At 56.5% G+C, this 19,828-nt stretch overlaps 5 protein-coding genes across 5 annotated transcripts; 3 read left to right on the top strand and 2 right to left on the bottom strand.

Moving 5' to 3' along the window:
* Positions 1-90: 90 nt before the first annotated feature.
* C8Q71DRAFT_697783 (cyclin-dependent protein kinase inhibitor) lies at positions 91-5,529 on the top strand (the record flags this gene model as incomplete). Its single annotated transcript, XM_047919987.1, has 14 exons — positions 91-204; positions 271-379; positions 431-576; positions 628-750; positions 806-982; positions 1,030-1,459; positions 1,743-2,140; positions 2,194-2,379; positions 2,437-2,565; positions 2,618-4,225; positions 4,281-4,757; positions 4,836-5,067; positions 5,128-5,297; positions 5,350-5,529. 14 exons carry the CDS (start codon positions 91-93, stop codon positions 5,527-5,529), a joined length of 4,479 nt encoding a protein of 1,492 aa, XP_047784691.1.
* C8Q71DRAFT_730395 (P-loop containing nucleoside triphosphate hydrolase protein) lies at positions 5,491-8,944 on the bottom strand. The gene is made up of 10 exons (XM_047922093.1): positions 8,058-8,944; positions 7,894-8,000; positions 7,244-7,841; positions 6,939-7,183; positions 6,774-6,880; positions 6,331-6,710; positions 6,194-6,271; positions 5,977-6,135; positions 5,641-5,921; positions 5,491-5,572 (listed from the first exon to the last, which is right to left on the bottom strand). Exons 1-9 carry the CDS (start codon positions 8,448-8,450, stop codon positions 5,841-5,843), a joined length of 2,148 nt encoding a protein of 715 aa, XP_047784690.1. The 5' UTR covers positions 8,451-8,944; the 3' UTR covers positions 5,491-5,572; positions 5,641-5,840.
* C8Q71DRAFT_17449 (uncharacterized protein) lies at positions 8,904-10,307 on the top strand. The gene is made up of 5 exons (XM_047916761.1): positions 8,904-9,293; positions 9,349-9,543; positions 9,605-9,714; positions 9,770-9,942; positions 9,991-10,307. Exons 1-5 carry the CDS (start codon positions 9,008-9,010, stop codon positions 10,118-10,120), a joined length of 894 nt encoding a protein of 297 aa, XP_047784689.1. The 5' UTR covers positions 8,904-9,007; the 3' UTR covers positions 10,121-10,307.
* A 45-nt stretch (positions 10,308-10,352) lies between these two features.
* C8Q71DRAFT_697353 (transcription factor/nuclear export subunit protein 2-domain-containing protein) lies at positions 10,353-17,734 on the bottom strand (the record flags this gene model as incomplete). The annotated part of the gene is made up of 22 exons (XM_047919962.1): positions 10,353-10,516; positions 10,569-10,920; positions 10,977-11,138; positions 11,186-12,290; positions 12,341-12,534; positions 12,590-12,650; positions 12,703-12,890; positions 12,942-13,159; positions 13,211-13,274; positions 13,331-13,494; positions 13,544-13,845; positions 13,898-13,977; positions 14,029-14,262; positions 14,316-14,489; positions 14,539-14,951; positions 15,004-15,547; positions 15,598-16,251; positions 16,305-16,403; positions 16,451-16,955; positions 17,008-17,135; positions 17,190-17,616; positions 17,670-17,734. The coding sequence occupies 22 exons, from the start codon at positions 17,732-17,734 to the stop codon at positions 10,353-10,355; spliced, it is 6,297 nt and encodes a 2,098-aa protein (XP_047784688.1).
* Positions 17,735-18,929: 1,195 nt separating this feature from the next.
* Positions 18,930-19,822, top strand: C8Q71DRAFT_17327 (uncharacterized protein). Its single transcript, XM_047916756.1, has 3 exons — positions 18,930-19,418; positions 19,471-19,535; positions 19,595-19,822. The coding sequence occupies exons 1-3, from the start codon at positions 19,049-19,051 to the stop codon at positions 19,736-19,738; spliced, it is 579 nt and encodes a 192-aa protein (XP_047784687.1). The 5' UTR covers positions 18,930-19,048; the 3' UTR covers positions 19,739-19,822.
* The last annotated feature ends 6 nt before the right edge of the window (positions 19,823-19,828 follow it).

Raw genomic sequence — 19,828 nt, 5'->3', positions numbered from 1 at the left:
GCGCTTCGCCACGAACGTCCACCGACCGCTGCAGCCCGTACTCTCCAGGGCTCGAAGTCTGGGGATCTAAAGAGTGTTGTAACACCCACCATGGAGTTCTTCAACGACGCCGGCGACGATCCTCTGAAGCCCACGCTCTTTGAGCTCGTTGCGCAGGAGCAACTGCGGGACCTCTTGCAGCCGGCCCTCAAATATGTCCTCTCTGTAAGTCATGACCAGTGTACTGCCTAAGATGAGTAGCTCTCATGATATATTGCTACCGTCACTCAGGTATTCGCGCAACGATACCCCCGGTACCTCATCCGCGTCGTGAACCGGCACGAAGAGTTCTATGCGCTGCTGATGTTAATTGTGGAGAGACATTACCTTCGGAAGCACGGTGAGACATTATGCATGTTGTCTTGATTATACCCCATACGAATGTGCGCAGGTGCATCCTTTTCAGAGAATTTCTACGGGCTCAAACGACGGCGGCGGCCGCTGTTCGAGACGGAGCGAGCCAAGGCAGCAGTGCCAGGCGTACTGCCCGAGGAGCGACTCCGAGACAGGGAGATCTTGCGGTCGCTCATCTTCTTGGTGAGTCCCATGTCTCCGCGTGTTCACACAGCCGTGACGGAGGTGCGTCAGGTGGGCCTGCCCTTTCTGCGCACGAAGGCGCAAGAATACTACGAAGACCTCGGTGGGGGGATACAGTCCGAGGTGATCGAAGAGAGCTTGGCAAGCCGCACGGCGCGTGCTTTATCGGAGGAGGTGCGTTGGTGCACTGGTGCGTGCGCGTACGTAAAACTGAGGGGAACGTTCGCAGAGCTTCGCGGGTCGCCTCCGCCGGATGTACAAAGCGGTGTTTCCGCTTCTTAATGCCACCTTCGAAGTGTGGCTTCTCGTGCACAACATTGCGTATCTGTTCGACCAGACACCGCACTACCGTCCGTGGTTGGCGTGGATTGGCGTAGACCTGCGGCGGGTGGGCATCGACGACTTGGTACGTGAAATGGCTTAGCGCACGAACGGCCAATAATACTTCTCCAGAGGGCCGCACAGCAGGCGATGAAACCCAAGCTAGACCCGGCACGCACACAGGGCGTGTTCCGGAGCTTGCGGCGGCTATTGCTCTCGTCACCCCGGCTCTTGCTGGACTCGCTCAACGTGATATTGCCAACGGCAATATTCTTCGTGAAGTTCCTGGAATGGTGGTACTCTCCGTCGTCACCGGCGCGTGCCTTATCGAGCTCGCCGCTCGGGCCTGCGGTTCCGCCGCCAAGTTTAGCCCGGCCGCACCCGCAGGGGCTAGCGGTGGACGAGAAGGCGTACGGACAGTGCGCGCTGTGCTCGCGGGGGCTGGCGAATGCGACGGCGCTGCCGTCTGGGTATGTGTTCTGCTACCGGTGTGCATACTCGTATGTAGAGAGGCACGGGCGGTGTCCTGTGACGCTGCTGCCCGCGCGCGTGTGGGAGCTGCGTAAGATCCTCGTCTGAATGCCATCGAGTCGAATCCGCGCTCGACCAGGGAGCGTCGGCGAAGTGAGATGCGATCTACGCACGTTCGTGAGGTGATCGAGTGATAAGTCCGCACGTGCGCCGCCAATCGCCCGCAGGCGCTCTGGCCGGATGCTGCCCGCGCACAGTGCGAGTACTTGAGTCTCCCGTCCACCTCCCCTCCGCTGTCCATGCACGCCCTCCAGCGCACGCCCTCCCGACTCGCCCGCCCCCGCCCCGCCCTGTCGCCGTAGTAGCCCCCCGAGCAGCCGGCCATGAAGGTACACCCGCCCTGCGCGTCGTATCAGACCACCGCCCGCTCATTCCCTCTCCGCGCACCCAGTTCGGAAAGCAGATACAGGTAGAGCAGGTCCCGGGCTGGTCGGCGTACTACCTCGACTACAAGTCCCTCAAGAAGATCATCTCCTCGCTCGAGGCAAACCGGCCCCCGTCCGAGGCGGAGGGGATGGCCCGCAGCGTCCGCCCGGGTGACCTGTTCGGTCGCACGACCGTACCCGCCACAGTAGAACTGAGCGTATCAACACCGGGCGTGGCAGAGGAGCCATTTATCCTCGCCTCGCTTGGCCAAGATGACGACAGAGGTCCATATTTCCAAGCCCACAAGGCCGCTTTCTTCTTCAAACTCGAGCGCGAACTCGAAAAGGTAAGCCGCTTTCCGGCGCGGCGCACGCGTCCGCTGAACGCGCAGACGCATAGATCAACGCGTTTTACCTCGAGAAGGAGGCAGAGCTCAAGCTGCGCCTCGAGACGCTGCTCTCAAAGCGGCGCGCCGCCGCCATGCGCGTGCTGCCCGATTCGCCCGACGACATCACGAACAACGTCGAGTGGAGCGCAGTCGAAGAGGGGTTCCGCCTCCTCGAGCGGGACCTCGGAAAGTTGCAGGTAGATGAAATACTCCTCGTCGCCGAGCTGATGCACACACCGGGGCCATCTATGTAGCAATTTGTGGAAATCAACGCCACCGGTTTCCGCAAGATCCTCAAGAAATGGGATAAACGCTCTAAATCGACCACCAAGGAGCTCTATCTTGCGCGTCAGGTCGAGGTTCAGCCCGTCTTCAATCGACAGGTGGGTATTCCGCCCAGCCTGAAGACCGCTCGCTCACGTATGGACGATGCAGCTCATCTCCGAGATGTCCGATACGGTCGCTGCCTGCCTCCTTGATCTCACAGACCTGTCAACAGGCCTCAGCTATGAAGGCTCACTTGCAGACGAGAAGATCCTCAGCCGCGAACTCGGCATCGAGCGCACAGACCGGAACGTTCCCCTCGGGCCCTTCCTTGACCTCGAGAGCAGCCTCCGCAAAGCCGTCGCAGATCACGACCGCGATGCGCTCCGCGAGCTCGTGCGCTACTCCGATTCCCTCTCACAGGCCCGCGGCGCGCACATGCACGTCACGCGCGTGCTCTGGAAGGCTGTCATCGACGCGCCGCTCGATCTTGCGGACCTAATCCTCGCGTCGACGTCTGGCCCCTTTGACTTCATGTTCGTTGACGACATCAACGGCCGGACATCCCTCCATGAAGTCGCGATCGTCGGCGTGCTCAGGCTAGTGAATATCTGCCTTGAGAAGGGTGTACAGGCAAACAAGACGGATGTCTATGGCCGCTCAGCCTTGCACTATGCTGCGATGTATGGCCACGACGTGATATGTAAAAGGCTCATCGAGGTCGGCCTACCGCCGGATATAACTGACGTAGATAACTGCACGCCGCTCGTGTACGCGACTCTGAGAGGCTTCGTCGGGTGCGTACGGGTCCTCCTCGAGGACGGCAAGGTCTCCGTGCGGAGCTCGACGCCCACTGCAGACCTGATACCACTCTCGCTGGCCGCACGAGCAGGTCATATCGACGTCGTCAAGCTACTACTCGGTCACGGAGCCCCGAGCGTCCCGAACACTAACGGCGAGTATCCCATACACCTCGCAGCGCAAGAGGGACACGCGGAGATCGTGCAGCTACTGGCCAGCCACGAGGGCTGGGATATACCGGACAAGTACAACGAGTGGACGCCGCTCTTCCATGCCGCTCGGTATGGGCGCGATGCCTGCCTGAGGGGTTTGCTCGACGTAGGCAGCCGAGTAGATCGCTTCGACGAGTCGGGCAACTCGGCGCTGTACTACGCTGCCTGGTATGGGCACCGGCCATGCGTCGCACTGTTGCTCGAGACTGCAGCCAATACTACCCCGGGGCCGACACCCATCACGCAGAAGTCGCCTCTGACGGACACGCAGCGGTCGACGGGGACGGAGTTTGACATCGACATTATCCCGTCGCTCTACCTGCCCCCGCCTATGATGCCGTATCGGGTATATGGGCACAACTATCTGGACAAGACTTCGCTCATACAGGTCACGATCGGACACCTCACATCGCGCTTCGGTACGGAGGCCCCACAGACTGTCTCGCTCCGCCGACCGCTCGCGGGCTCGCAGTACGATGAGCGGCACCTACACTCGTCCCCGATGCTCAAGCTCGTCATGACAGCTACCCCGGCGATTACATCGGCACCGTACAGCGTTCCGCTCCCTGTCCGGGACCAGAAGATCGCATTCAACTTCCAGGTCTCCTCGGCGAGCACGCTTTCGCTCGAGTTCTCGCTATACCCGAACTTCGGTACGAGAACAATAGGGCGAGCGGTGGCGCTGCCGTACTTTTTCCAGGGCATCCAGAACGGGCATCCGTTCGTGCTGCCCATATTGGATCCCCGCCTACATGTCATTGGAGAGGTAAATCCCGCGTTTTGCCCTCCTGAAAGACAATAAGGCTGAATGGTTTGTCCAGGTAGCGTTTGAGGTGAACATCATTACCCCCTTCAGAGGGGTTACGTTAGAGATTGGGGGAGCTGTCGAAACGTACTGGAAGTCATTGGCTACGCCTGTGCACACGCCGTCGTCCAAAGTGGTCTCGTCAAAATCACAGCAATCGAGGCGATCGATGACGTCCGTGCACACATCGCCATCAAACCTCTCGACCACAGTGGCGTCTGGACACTCTCTGACGCACTCGTCCGTAACAGGCAGTTACGTTTACGTGACCGTGCAGGTTACGCGCGACTTCCACCCGGTCGCCTTCGCGCAGTGGCCAGTCTCTGAGGAGGGCTACCACTTGGGTGTCGCCGATCTCACACTGCAAGAGTTTGAGGCGCTGGCCCAGCGTTCGGGGAAATGCATGATGCAAATGGACAATCCGGCCCTCTCGCCGCTGCAGTGGTCACAGTTGATATCAGGCTGCATGATCTCGCTCGCAGAGCTCCTGAGGGTTAGTCGCCCTCCGATCCTCGGTGCCCGGGCGTAACGCTGATCGCTAGAACATTTTTAATTTCCCCCTTGGGCGCAGGTCGTCCCAGCAGTTATCGGCATCTGCCTCGAATTGGCATATCCGCCCCAGCGCGTCCGAGAGCGGCTCGCTCTGAGGCATCAGCTCGACCTGAATGATGTTACGGACTCTCTCCTGCGCACGGTCTATGACACCACGACAGCGCCAGAGGGCACCGCGGGGCGCCGTCCTGTCGTCTTTACGTCGTTCTCGCCGGACGCCTGCGCTGCGCTGAATTGGAAGCAGCCTAATTGTAAGTGGCATCTCGTTCTGCCCGCCAGAACGGCGCCGTTGATCAGTGCCTGTTCCTCAGACCCTGTCTTCCTGGCTACGCAATGCGGCGAGCAGAGTCGCGGGTTGCCCAGCGCTACCGCGCTCGGTGTTGATGACGTCCGTGATTACCGATTTACGAGCCTCGACTCTGCTGTCGACTTTGCGAAGGCGAACAACTTACTCGGTGTCCTATTGGATGCGGGGCTTTTGGTGGGTGCAGTTCTTGGTCTGGGCATCCGCCGGCACTGAATCTTCTCAATAGGTGCGAGTCCCCTCTCTGATCCAGGGTGTGAAGGACCTGGGTCTGCTGGTGGGTACGTTCGGAACCCAGGAGGAATTGGCCCAGCTACCTACCTCGTCCGGAGCGGACGCGAATGGCGTGGATGCGGCCCTGCAGGACGGGGTCTTGACTTACTTCAACTCTTACAAACGCATACAGTAATGACCTAGGATAAGGACCCGTCTAGAGACCACCGATGTATCAAGTAGGCACAGTGCACCCCAACAATGTTGTATACATTCTCTCATTTGTTTTCACACTGCGGTGAAACAGTTTGCGTAAACTATATATGCGTGGGCGAGAAGCAGCACATCACCTTCCTGTAGGAGGCGCATTGGAAAAGAGAAGGCCATATTTCCGTTACGATCGCATGTGTACACGTACAGGTGACATTTTGCCTTCACTTTTAAACTTTCATCTACATCACTCAGGGTACTACGCTCTATATGGAGCTAATCCACGCCGCCTTCTTGTCAGATCGATGCTCGATATAGTGCTGCGTACTTCCCATCACGGCTGAGCAGCTCCTGGTGGGTTCCGAATTCACAGATCGTCTGGAAGCTTCGTTAGAGGAGAAGGGAGGGCAACCGGCAATTTCCAGGAACTCACGCCGTTCTCCATCATGGCGATTTTGTCAGCCCTTCGAGCTGTCGACAGGCGGTGGGTGATGAAGAGCACGCTTTTCTTGCGTTCGCTGGAGCCTGAGCAAGCTATTTTTTCGATGCTGTCAAAGATGCGCTTCTGCGCGTGTGCATCGAGAGAAGACGTCTGTGGGCGAACGGCTCGTGTAATGTTCAGGCTATTGCAGAGACCGTATCCGACGCACCGGCTCATCAAAAACAAGCAGTTCAACTTCTGGCCGGCTGGCCCTCATAAACGCTCTGGAGATAGCAATGCGTTGCCACTGTGTGCGAAGGATAGCTCGTCAATAGGATCATGGGACAAGATGAGATAAGCGTCTACCTCGCCGCCGGATAGGCCATGACAACCGTACGCGGGTCCGCCGCCCTGGACGAGCTGGTCGCCATCGAATGCACCGCCGTCTTGACCCACTATGTCGAGCTTCGTCTTGAGGCCGAGAGGCAGCGAGCATACGGTCTCTCTCGCTCCGGCGAGACGCATCGCCATTTCCAACGTCTGGGTGCAGCGCATCTCGTCGATGTACCCGACTCCGATGTTCTGCTGCGCAGTACTGTTGTACTTCGCGAAGTCCTGGAAGACGGCCGTACAACGCGAGTGGTAGTCCTCCGGCGAGTAGTGTCTTATGTCGACGCCATTGACCAGGATCTGCCCGCTGTCGAAGTCGTAGATGCGAAGCAGGATTTTTGCGAGGGTGGATTTTCCTGCATCGGGCGAGTCAGCGGCCAGGGAGCCTGAGATGTCTCCGTACACATGTGCCTACACACCTGAGCCATTGAACCCGACAATCGCCACGGTCTCTCCTGCCTCAACAGTCAAGCTGACATGGCGCAGTACGGGAGTCTCGCACCCTGGGTAGGTATATGTGAGGTTTCTGGATGACCGGTGAGCAGGTGGTAAGGTATGCGCAGTGTCAAACAATGTTCACCCACTTGATGTCTAACCTCATCCCCTTCCCAGAGCTCTCAAAGGGGACATCCCGGCCCTTAGGCTGAAGGACGGGCTCAATCTCCATAGCCGCACAAAACGCGCCCATTAAAAAAATCCCCTGGTACGCCATCCTCACGGACTGGATTAGGTTTGCTGTTGTAAAAATTATTGCTTGCACAGATGTTTGATATAATGTGAAGAGACCGAGAGACGCGGACGGTGACCGGTATAGAAGCATGAGGGGGACCTAGACAAAGGATGGATCAGTGACAGCCTCGCAGGACGAAGGCATTTAAGCACTAAATACATTCTGCATGAACAAGGCGAAGCTCGACAGATCCACAGAGAAGAGGCACCGTAACGACGCGTCGCACTCGGTCTGCCGTCGCTCCAAGCCAAGTACGGCTCTCCGTGCCTTCGCCCAGCCCTGCAGGATCCACGGCCCAAGACCGAAGAATATCAATTCCTGCCGGTACGACTCGCTTTGCGCTAGGTACCGCATTTTCTCTTGCTTATGGATAGCCCGGGATTCTTGAGGGTCCATCGTCTCGTCAAGACACGAGCCGTGTGCCCTCGCCGTCCGAAGGATGAGCGGTAGCAAAGATGTCACGACGGAGAAGCAAAAGGCCGTTAGGTGGGGCCTACTAAATGTCAAGGACGATAGGACGAGGGCGTGAGAGAGAAGCTCGGAGATAGAGGTCAATATCCGCATGAAGTCGAACGTGGAGAAGAGACCAAAGCTCGACATCCCGCCGAAGGAGCGAACGAATAGGTCTGACTCGCGGAATAAATCGCGTATTTCGGGGTCCGCTAGGGTCGGGAGGTCGAGTTTGAGACGCTTCTCCATTTGTCTGTATTCGAGCGTGAATTTCGCTGATCCATAGACGATGCTCTCGTTTTCTGTGCTGTAGGACGAGTAAGTGGGATCTTCTGCGAGCTACCTCGTAGTGTACTTACGCAATGGCATCAATTAGAGCCTCGAGGGCGAGTCGACTTAATTCGACGCCTACATGGCGAGTTATACACGTCCATGAGGTATTACTGGAAGATATAAGAGATTGAAGCTATTGATCAATGTAGCTGTAGTGAACGTCGTCGTCGGTGAGAGGATATATACGAACCTCATTGATAAGCAAGGCTTGTGAATAACCGCGAAACGCAGGGAAGACGCCGCGAACAAGTTCTAAAATAACAAGCAGGAACGATCTCCATGGGTGGAGGGACCACAGGGTGAGCAATAGGTCTGCAACACAAAGTCTAATAATCTCGCAGGCCAGACTGAGGCTCCGGGCGCAGAACGGGCGGTGAGCGCCGGGAAGCAGTGCTTCTCCTGCAGGTCCAGGTTTTCTGGAAGCGACCCATAGCACGTATAAACCCTCCGGATGGGCGTACGTTGAGTGCAGCTTTTGTGGGACACCGGGGGCGTGGCGGACACGGGGGCAGGCGGTCGAGAAAGAGTGGGCGGTCCCGAGGCATAGGTTCCGCAGAGCAGCGAGAGGCGATCGGAGTGACATACCGCAGGACGACGAACGGTCCGACAGACACCTACATACGTAACTGCTTTAAGAGGTTCCGCCAGTCCCGTTGGGGCTTGGGTCCCACGTCAGGCTGTCTTTTTGTTCTGGAGGACTTCCGTAAGATGAGATCCCTAGCGCCTTCATTCCCTCGGAGAGGAGAGGCGATTTATGGGAAGCTCGCACCGAGGCCTGCGTAAGTATGAAGGGGCTATCACATCAGGTGGATGAGCCGGATCAAATGGGACTCGCAGTTGGGAAGAAAGACAGGAGTCTGCGGCTAGTCGCACGCAGGCCGACAGATGAAATTTGCGACGCGCTCATCTGGGCAGTGTTGGGCCAGTGTGAGCTGCCTTTGAGATAGCCGGATGTGGCACACAAAGAGCGGCTGTGGCGGACGCCTGCCCAAGCGCGGCTGCCGCACTTTCCTTTTCCGGACAAGGCGCATCCCACGTGCTCGCACGCCTCCTCCTGTCCATCCGACATCCCACCCGCGACGGTGAGAAGTTTTGCGACATGCGCATTTCCACCAAAACCAACCTTTCTGTTTCACAGCCATGTCCACCCCCTCCACCCACGGCGAGCTGCTCTCCGAGAGCCTCCAGCGCCTCCAGCTCAGCCAGCAGGCCCGAACCGACGACGCCGATCCGCACGACGGCGAGCACAGCGATCAAGTCATGTCTTTGCCGTCTCCTGGCCTAGGGAGATCCGCGTGGAGTCCGCATGTCCGTGAAGGGTACGGCTTCAGACCCGCTTCAGGTCATTCCACGCCCCTGCTAGCCTCGACCTCCAGAGTGGGAGGCGACAGCCCGCTACCCGACCCAAATGGCTTGGGGTGGCCTGGTGAGACGCGTGAACCCTTGCCGTCCGCCAATTAGTCTAAAAGAGGCGTATTTAGCGAAGTCGACGGTGGCTCGATTGCATGCGACACCGGCTGAAAAGGCTGAACGAGAACAGAAACTCGTCGGGGCCGTCCGCACCATTCTCGAATGCATTGGCGAGGATCCCGACAGGGAAGGCCTCCTGAAAACGCCAGAGCGTTATGCCCAGGCGCTCATGTGGATGACTCGTGGGTACGAAGAACGCCTCGCAGGTACCGCGAATGCCTTTCATCCTACGCTACCGAGAGACTTAGTGACGTGTTTGGCTTGCAGATGTCATCCACGATGCTATTTTCGCTGAAGATCACGAAGAGATGGTCATAGTTCGGGACATTGACATCGCGAGCTTATGCGAGCACCATCTCGTTCCATTCATGGGGAAGGTGTGTCGGACGTGTGTCCCGAGCTCTTCGCAGCTGACCAGCAAGTCGGGTTTAGATCGCAATAGCGTATATCCCCAACAATCTTGTGCTTGGCCTATCGAAGCTGGCGCGCATCGCTGAGACCTTTGCCCGACGCCTGCAAGTCCAGGAGCGCCTCACCAAACAAATTGCGCTTGCTGTCCAGGAAGCAATTAAGCCTCGTGGTGTCGCCGTTGTAATGGAAGCGACGTGAGTCCTCCGCCTCGTGATAAGCACCGCCATCTCACCACCGTATAGGCATCTTTGCATGACGATGCGCGGCGTCCAGAAGCCAGGTTCTATGACCGTCACGTCATGCATGCTCGGATGTTTCCGCACACAACAAAAAACTCGCGAAGAGTTTTTGACACTCATTAAAGGTCGCTGAGTGGTCGCACTGGTCATCCGACAGCCCCACGATTCAACTCGGATATGATTCAACTCATCAATCATCTTGCATCTCCCCTCAGTTCAACATTGCATTATCCTTATACTTTGAGATCACACAAGTTCAAACCAGCTGTACGACTATTGTGGATTCTGGATCAAGCTAAGCCAATAATGATACAGTATCAGTAAAATATGCTACATTATACAGAGCTATGCGTAGTAGAGCGACATCAACTGTTGCGTGCCCGGGTCTTCTCTGCGTCGATAGGGAGTAGCTTCTTTGCGAGACCGTGCGATGGAGTACTGTAGCGGTCACGTTTAATACGAGGTCGTTTCGAAGGTTGCGTCTGCTCAGCACTTGCCCCCGCAGCGTCACCAGTGTCCTTCTCCCGTTCTGTCGTCGGCAATGAGCGAAAGATCTATACAGTATCTCGTGCGATGCTCACCTGAAAGCGTTCGCTTGCGACTACCATCGCGCTCCTCGTCCCTTCCTGACGGTTCGGCATTGCGGTCATTGGCAGACTCGGAGCGGTAGCTCGACGGGGCTTGCGGAAGAGACCTGGGCGCCTCCTTGTCACTAATTCGCGAGCGCAGCGTACCACCAGGACCCGGCGGAGCGTCTTGAGGACCACTGGGTTGATCCCTCTTCCAATCTCTGTCCCGCGTGGGTCCGGGATCTGCCCTGCCCAGCCTAGAGGCATCTGCGGAAGCCATCGCACGGGGAGCAGACGGCGTGGTCGGTGGCAGTGACCTAGCGGAGGCCGACGAGGGGCCCTCGGGAATGCGTTTGTCGCCAAGCTATTGAGACGTCTCAGATGCATACACCAATTGGGAGTTTGGTTTGTTTAACGCACCTTGGTATCGACAGAGAGGTTCTTGCTGTCACTCTCGCCTTGGTCGCGCTCCTTCCGGCGACGGTCCGACTCGCGAGCCCGGCCTTCCTTCTCAGACGAGCGACGAGTTCGTTCTTCGTGGTCCCTTTCCTTGCGCGAAGCCCGCTTTGAAGCGCGATCAGACTATATATCAGTTAGCAGCCGATGGAAGAGGGGCCCAAGTAACATACCTCGTCATCGGTAGGCCGCCTTCTCTTCCCGAGAGACTCGTCGCCATCACGATGTCGCGGTGGTTCGGGTCGGGCGGGCAAGCCACGCTCGTCCACAGGCGGTACAGCAGTCGCCGCTGGAGCATTCCGAGCTGCATCTCGCTCCTTCCTGCTATCGCGGTCCTTCTCGTCCGTGCGATGCCTGTCCCTGTGTCTGTCCCTGTCACGGTCACCACGGTCTCGCTCCCGGTCGCGATGTTCACGGTCGCGGTCGCGATGGGAGTCTTTCTCGCGTTCCCTCTCGCGTTCCCTCTCCCTCTCCCGTTCGCGCACACGATCCCTCTCTCCGTGACGATCCCGACCTCTTTCCCGGTCCCTTTCGCCGTCCTTCTCGCGTTCCGAGTCGCGCGTACTGCGGGAACTTCGCTCCCTTGTATGCGACTGACCTTCACGCCGGGTATGATCGCGGCCATCCGTGCGACTTTCTCTTTCAGACCGTCTGTCTTCAGCACGATCGGACCGCCGGCCACCACTGGCCCGACTCTCTACACTCGGGTTCCTTGTCCCTGGCCGGCTCGGTGGAGATGGCGAACGGCGGCGATGTGCAGGAGACGGCGGGATAGGTACGCTCGCCGGACCACGCGGCTCGGTAGATGAGACTGAACGTTCGTCCGAGCGATCACCTGGTCCGCGGCCGCCCCTGGCGGTCTCTCTGAGTTCTTGGGCAGACACCGTTTGGCTTGGAATAGAGGGTGGGGGCATAGCATGGCCAGCGTCGCCGCGTCTCTGCTCCACAGTAATGGGGATGCGAGGCAGCTGAGACATTGAACCCGGACGACCGTTGGGAGCGTGGGCGGGCGACGACGGTCGAGCCTCTTGGGCGACGCGGGTCATGTCTTTGTTCGACGGTGCAGTGGGAACCGAGGCAGATGGGGCCGTTGACTGGTTTGATGCCTCGCCAGACTTACTAGCCGTCGTCACTTGGCCGTTGGGTCGCGAGTCGGGTGCGTCGACCTCCATGGCATCGGACCGCTCTTGTACCTGCGTCTTGGCCGGTGCGTTGGCCCCATCTGCATCCGCCTTCGGCTCGGGTCTGATTCTCTTCACAACTTCCGGACGAGGTACACTGCCAAAAGCCATGAGCTGGAACGCGTTGGTAATGTGTGTGCGACAAACCTGTCCATGGCCGCTTTCATGGAGGAAAGGGACCTGTCTGATTGTGCATTCGAGGAACCATTGGTGGCTGCTAGTTGCGCCCGAGGAGCGGATGGTACGCTTGGAGTAGAAACAACATGCTGCGAACGACTCTCCGTTGACGCAGCAGTAGTCGGCGTGCTGGTACGAGTTTTGTTCACGTCCGCAGCCGTAGGCTAGACCATCGTGTCAAGACGTGTTGAAACAACAGTACTATGGTCAACGACCCACCTTGGGAGGGGACGGCGGTCCTTTCCACACCGATTCCCGCTTCATGAGGCTAGCCAAGTACCTGAAACAGACTGAGACTATTGCGAGGTGGATGAATATAGACTTAGACGTACGCCCTGCCTAAGATCTTGAGGTCGCCACGGGTCTCCCTCGCCAAGAATCGCTCCATCTCTGTGCGAATGTTTGACCCTGACATATTGTGGACAGCACCGATAGGGAAAACAGGAAGGACCTCCTTGAGAACTATGATCGCGTTGTATACGTTCATAAACTCCCCCGTCTGGATGCAGTGACAAAGACACTACATGACAACTTAGCCTCATGCACCAACGCAGTCCGTCCAGTCACGTACCAATGTCATCTTGTAGTGCCATTTTTTGAGGAGCTTTCTCCAGTCTGGCCATAGGAGCAGATCTTCTTCGGCAAGAACAGCCTTGGTATACTGACGCCTAGTGATGCCGGGGAGCATGGTGGTCTTCCCGCCGGTCTTCGTGCAATTTTCTTGATGATACAATGCCTCATCTTGCCACCACTTCCATGCATCACTCAAAATTGCATGTATGAAACGAGCTGAACAAAGTCGTCAGATACGCGTGGGCAGAAAATGAGATGCTTGCATACCATAATTTCGGCTTTCGTATTCGCTGCACGAAAAGATAACGCCTTTCATCTGGTCACTGATGAGCTGTATTGTGGACACTGTGAATCTTGTGTCGACAGTGGAAATGCGGTGATACGTACTCGATCCCAGCATGTAACAGTAGGAAAGCCCGGGGTGCCGAGTGCATGAATTGACTTGATGAATTGTGCACAGTAGTCGGCGTCCATCGGCGATAGAAGACACCTCGGTAGGAAGCAATAATCGACCAATGCTTGTCCCAGGGAGGTAGAATTGATGCCAAGACCTGGCAGAAGGTTAGCCAATGCGTAGTAGTCTAGGACGTAGTGACGTACAATGCGCAAACCAATGCTGCTTTTCCCGTGCAAGGCGTTTGATAGTAAAGCCGCGGACCGCCGTTTGCTCCTTTAACTCCTGTCCAAGCAGAGTGATGAACGTATTATAGCGGCTTCGCTTCTCTCGATGCAGGGGTGCCACTTGTCGTTTGGTACGATCGGAGGAACGGTCAGCCGCGATATACTTCGAGTCCTCTTGACGGCTAAGGGTTCGCAGAGTAGAACACTCCTCATCGTATCGCGAAGCGGGAGGGGCCAACTCATATGTCGACAACTGCCAGAACGTCAGATAGAAACCAGGTCTGTGCGTGGATGCGTTAGGCATGTGTGCTATGACAATCCTGACGAACTCACCCAATGTACTGCGCTGCGAGCGGAGGCGCAATCTTCCTGACGTCGTCGAACAGGGCGTTCAACTCCGGCAGCCAAGGGTTCTGTAATGAGATGTGTAAGTATCAGACCCAGAGCAAATTCAGGAAGCTCACCTCTGGTCGCGCGGCCGTCGCACCGCCATTGTCAGAGCTTTCCACATTCATGTCCCCCGAATGCGACTTCGCATCCTGCGAAGCATCACCAGCGGCAGATGATTCGCCAATGTTGGGAGAAGCGACCCTGGATGCTGAATTGGGCTCTCGCTTTGCGTTCAGAGTAGCTCTGAGTCGCCTTTCTGCCTCCTCGCTTAGCAGACGCTCCTTCTCTTCCATTTCCAACGCAGAAGTCTGAATGTCACATTAGCCCTGCTAGCAAAGTTTAAATTACTACCGAAACTTACACGTATGGAGATATTGAGCATTGGGCGTATGATCTGCATGCAAATAGGAGCAGAGATACCATACTTCTCATGGAGTTCGGAGAGGGATAAGACGATCTTCTGAGCATAATCTTGAGACGATACCACCGTCGGCGTCGTGAGCAGGTCCAGGTATTGGAGCAATACGCCATGTGTCTGGGAAGGTAATGAGCCAGTGTGCTTCAATGAGGAAGAATGCGCTCACAGTATCGTAGAGACTGGCCAACGACTTCAGGTATGCATTGGGCGCTTGATATACACAAGACTGCCGTTGTTGTGCTACTTGTATGAGTAGAGGCAGAGCGAGGTTGGACTCCAGTAATGCCTTGCCCAGCCGTTGGGGACCCTTCAGAACCGCATCACCTGGATCTAGCCGCGCACCTCGAGTCGCCGAAGCGACTGCCTCGATACGCAAAGTGGGTCCACCTGCCATGGCTGCTACCTGGGCGTCTGACAAGCTAGGTAGTGGTTCGATACCAGCCATCTTCCAGATCAACTCGCGGAGGACAACGATCTCGGTGGTCTGGCCATTGTGCAGCTGATGCACGATGTACTTCAGGAGTGGAGTCAGATCCGCACTGTACCGACGGAATAGCATTCCTGTGAAAGATGCGATACCTGGATCATGACTTAGCAAGGGCCACATATATCGGTGAGATTGCACACTCACTCTGCAGCCAATCTGAAGTGTTAACACCATCGTCCTTTACGCGCTCCTTGTCAGGGTTGGCCATGGCGTCCAGGATGACGAACACGAGGACATCGAAGCCCATGATCGTGACGTAGTTCAGGGCTTGAATGACCACGCCTGCCAGGTTGTCATAGGCCATGATCTGGTTGACCGCGTTCGTGAAGAATATGCAAGGATTCGAATGCGCCAGCTTTGCCACCGTACCAGACAACGAGTCGATCGTGTTGTGCGATAGGCGGCGAAGGATGCCTTTGGACTCCCGATCGGATTGGACGTGTCGTACGCGAAGCTCCGGATGTGATTTGTAGGTGCTCGTCTTCCACTCGCCGTATAACTGCCAGCGGAGAGTGGTCTCGTACTGTCGCATGATATTCCAGACCTCGACGGTGCACACTGCATTTCCACGAATGAGGGGCAAAGCTGGTAGTAGATAGAGCCGTAGAATCTTGAACCAGAACTGCCGGATCGGGTGATCAGGATCAGGTGTCCCTACAGGCTTCTTCGTTTCCGGATCGATGGTAACCTGTCGCTTGCATAAGAAAGTACCCAGAGGACGAGTGGGCAAATTCTTACCGTCGTTGTCATGTGTGTTCGACCAAGACGAAGAAACTTCGTTAGGTACGCCGGATCTCTAGAGACATGCAGGCCAATGAACTTCATCAAGGGGTCTATCACGTCCACCAAATCGTCGAGGGTGGAGCATACTGGGACGCGTTGTGTCCAATCCGGGAAAAAGAAGACGAAGTCGATATGACTCGTGCTGGGGGGTGTAGGAGCCCACAGAGTCAGGTGTGGCCTGCGTTCGACGAGCGAGACGATGCCTGTCGATCCGTACCGAGCGCGCGGTTTGGTGAAGCTCGTAGTCCGTTTCGCGTTGCCGTTGGACTCATACAAGGGAGTGATGGAGTGCTGCAGCACACGGATGATGAGGTCAGCGATCTCCGGGAACGCATCGACCATCCAGGGCCACTTGGAGAGCAAGGCGATCGCCGGTCTGAGAGCCCCGACAGCAAGCAACGCGTTCAAAAGCCCGAGCTTCTGGTTAGAAGGCTCCTTTGCTTCCTTTGGCTCCGGAGCCGGAGTGCCCTTGGCCTTGGGAGGCGCACCCGAAGACTCGAGAGGTGCAGCCATCGCGAGCTGACTGACTTTGGCATTCGATATCCGCTCTTCGACTTTTGCAAGGTAGTGTTTGTGGACACCCTCCATATCTTCATCACTTGGCGTTATCTGCATATCCTAGCTCTGAGTACCAACTTTAGATCTCTGTAGGACAGACATACGTGAAGCAGCAAATCCTCCAAGGAGAGGAATTCTTCCCGAATGAGAATAGCAGTCATCAGGTACAAGGCGCGCGGCACAGTTTCATTCACTTCTGGAAGCTGAGCAAGAGTTAGAGGTGGCATCGTCGTCAGTGAATGGTACCGACCTGATAGTGCGTGAACTTGAATCCCAACACTTGAGCCAGGACGCGCGAGTTGGTACCCTTGTTGGCCGCTGGAGGTGGGTGGATCTCCCCACTCGGACTCTCGGCGAGGGCCAGAACCTCATCCAGACTTTTACCACGGTATCGCTGCGGGTCTGACTCGACAGCCATCTCATCTTCGGCTCGCTTGCGTAGATGCTGGGGTCGGAGCGACCAAGGAGAAAATGACAAGAACGCAGTGAAGAAAATGTGATGTGTGGCCAAGTGAGTAGAGAAGACGTCCAAGATGACGTCCAGCGCGCGGTTGGGGTCCAGGTCGAAATATCCTATGAGCCCGACAATGCGCTCCCAGGCCGGGCGCGCCCGCGCTTCAATGGCTGTACGAGACTCTGTTGGGTGCCCCGTTATAGGAGAATGCGGTGGACCCAGGCAGCTTGTCAACTCCGTAACGAGCTTGCTATAGCCTTCCGATTGCTCTCGAAGGAGATTGAACTTGTTCTGCTTGTAACTGTATGACGGTCAATTCACGTACGGCTGCGTGCGTTGGGAATTTGACTCACAAAAGTCCGGTCCTTGTACGAATCTCCTTCTTCTCGAAGGCAAGCTTGTCGGGGACAAGACCAACATTCGCGACGAGACCGAGGTCGAGACGCTCTCTGCATACACCTGGGTCCAGAATGTCCAACGACTATACGAGCACCTTCAATACTATGCAAAGCGTCAAAGAAACATCAACACGCACAAGTAGTCTCCGAACGATTCCAGCCATGGTCTCCTTGTCCTCCTCCGCAGATTGCTTCGTACGGAGGCCCTTCGCCACAGCATCCCTGTCGAACGATTTGCTCGAGTCTGCGCCCTTCTGCTCTTCAGCGAGCGCCGTCTTCGCGTCTGAGATGATATCCTCCAACTCCGCGTCTACAGACCACACGACGTCCACCAGCAGTTCACTGAATGGCACCGCGTTCGGTGAGCCGGAGGCAGTCGACGACGATGACGGGAGGCGCTCGAACATCGACCGCACAAACTTCAGGAAGGCGTCGACTGTCAGTGCAGGCTGTGCGGGCCAGCTCGTGAGGGTAGACACGAGCAACGCGTGGTATACGGTGGTTAGTGTATCATTAGAGTCCGGATCCGCGGGGCTGGAATGAGGCCCCACGACGAGGTTGACGCTACGGATACAGTCTCAGTTATGAGGGTATATGCACAACTTTCAGGTGCGCACCATTGCTCAAAACCCCCATTGTCCCATTTCGACAGACATCGCCGAACCTTGTCGACTACGTCCATAGCGTATGACTGGAGCGCGGAGCAACGCAAATTGTGGCGCAAGAATTGCCTTGACGTCCAGAGAACCGGAGCCTTCTCTGATAGGTGTCGAGTGACCTGTGTGCGCGTTGAAGCCGGGAATAGCTGGGGAGGAAGAGAAGTAAGGACAGCCGTCGGGTGGTCGTCGGTGGAGAGTCTTGAGCCGCAGCGTTGCTCGCGCTGAACACCAGTGCCACATCGAGGCGCATCACGTGCCTGGCTATTGTGTGCGGTGTCACTGTGGCTCGCCAGCGCTTGGCGCTGCGGCTTAGACCACTCATACTTAAGACCTGTCTAATCATTGCCTTCTGGTTACACTTTGCTTCCACTGCTGGTGGCATGCTGTTTCTATCTGTCCAGTGAAATTCCCACTTGATGAGAAAGCTACTGGGTGCCGCCGATGTTGAACTCGGCGCAGTCTGGGCAACTCTGCTGGCGACCGGTATACATCATGATCCACGACCAGTCCTGGGCCTGAAGCATGAACTCACTGTGTAGATTCAGCGACTAGACCAGACACAGTGTTCCATTTCCAGGCGTCGCTCGAACAGTCGTCATATTAGCACCGCTTTGACCAGCGTTTGTTATTCCTGCCATGGTGTGCCATCTTCCTATGATAACATCGTGTTGGTCAAATTGACGATCAGTCTACGAGTGTCCGTTGCGGCGTCCTCGGCTGTCCTCGGTGATGTTGGTCAGTGGATAGCCTGTTCTATCGGTCAATAAATACGCGGGCCCTGCTAGGGGTGCTTGTGCACAGTTTGTCCAATGTACGGACGAGGTATGCTATTTGAATTGCTTCCATTCATAGTTACTTTCCAGGTCTTCCTTTCGCTCAACGTTTACCAGTGCAATCTTCAATCCCCGGCCAGGGGGATTCAGCGCTTTAACGTGTCCAAAATTTCACTAACGGCAGTTCGTGCACTGGTCGAGAGCAAGAAGAGCTCGTTGTGAACCGCCCCTGGTGCGGGCCGTGCGGCGACACTACAGCGTAGAGCGACCTCCATGCCTCGTTCGACTTCTCCAACGCGACCCCGGTAGCCGTCATGCGAGTGCATTGTCAATTGGGGACACGGGCACTCCTGTAGCAAGACATCGACCACTGCGTGCCTTTTGGACCAGAGTGCACTTCTCCATCGTACCTTGGAGTGGTTTGCGACAGACAGCTGTTCATGTCCTACGGACACAGCTCACTATATGTACGTGGCCTCGGAGAATGCGATGTTGAACGACAGATATGAAATGGCCAGAACTGAGAACATGATCTGAAACGCGAATTTTATCTTCCCTGGGGTGATGATGGCGACAGACGGCAGCGAATGGGAGCGCGTGGGTTCGGGCGGCAGAGGCGCTTCTGGACGGAGTGAAGCGAGCTGGCCTAGAGACTGGTCGTATATAACCGCGTCCTGCGCAACCAACTTGCCCTCTCGGTCCCGCTCCCTTGACCTCTCCGGGCACGCTCAATGCGACTATAGCCTTCGTTCCTGGGCCACTGAAAGCCGTTCAGGCCGTCGCTCGCAGCGCATCATGCTATTCATGTTCTTCCTCTCTCTCTTCGGCTCTCTTGTGTTGTGCTGTGTCCTTTTCCCATCGCTATGGACATCAATAACGTCGGGAGATGACTTGTTGGATGCACACGAGGCTGGCATTGCTCTGGTGGCGTACCGTATGTCGTAATCCCTCTGTGCCATGCTCTCGTGCCCACTGTTCTTTTTCAGGCGCCCCGTTCCGTGAGGTGGGGCCGCCAGTATGCATGGCAAAGCTCATCATGCTGAGACACAAGGTCAGTGCAGTTATGTGAGGCGTACATACCAACGCTGAGTATCGAGCTCATGAGTGCAGATCAACCAAGACAAAACTCGGAAGCGGGCTAGTGTCAGCCGTACCCGTCAGGCTGCCTTCACATACTCTATCCCACCCATTCGATCCTCTCGCGACCTCTCTTTCATGCGCTTGGGTAGGATGCGCGGAAAGCAGAATCACTAATACGGTCGTCTTGTACGCGGTGCCCCATGGCGCCTTTATACCCGGACGTAGAATACCTTCAATCCGTTCTTTCGGGACTCTACGCTGTCG

This window comes from Rhodofomes roseus, assembly GCF_022264815.1.
Source record: "Rhodofomes roseus strain CIRM-BRFM 1785 chromosome Unknown C8Q71scaffold_1, whole genome shotgun sequence".
Taxonomy (NCBI): domain Eukaryota; kingdom Fungi; phylum Basidiomycota; class Agaricomycetes; order Polyporales; family Fomitopsidaceae; genus Rhodofomes; species Rhodofomes roseus.
This window is presented reverse-complemented; position numbering and strand designations above follow the sequence as displayed.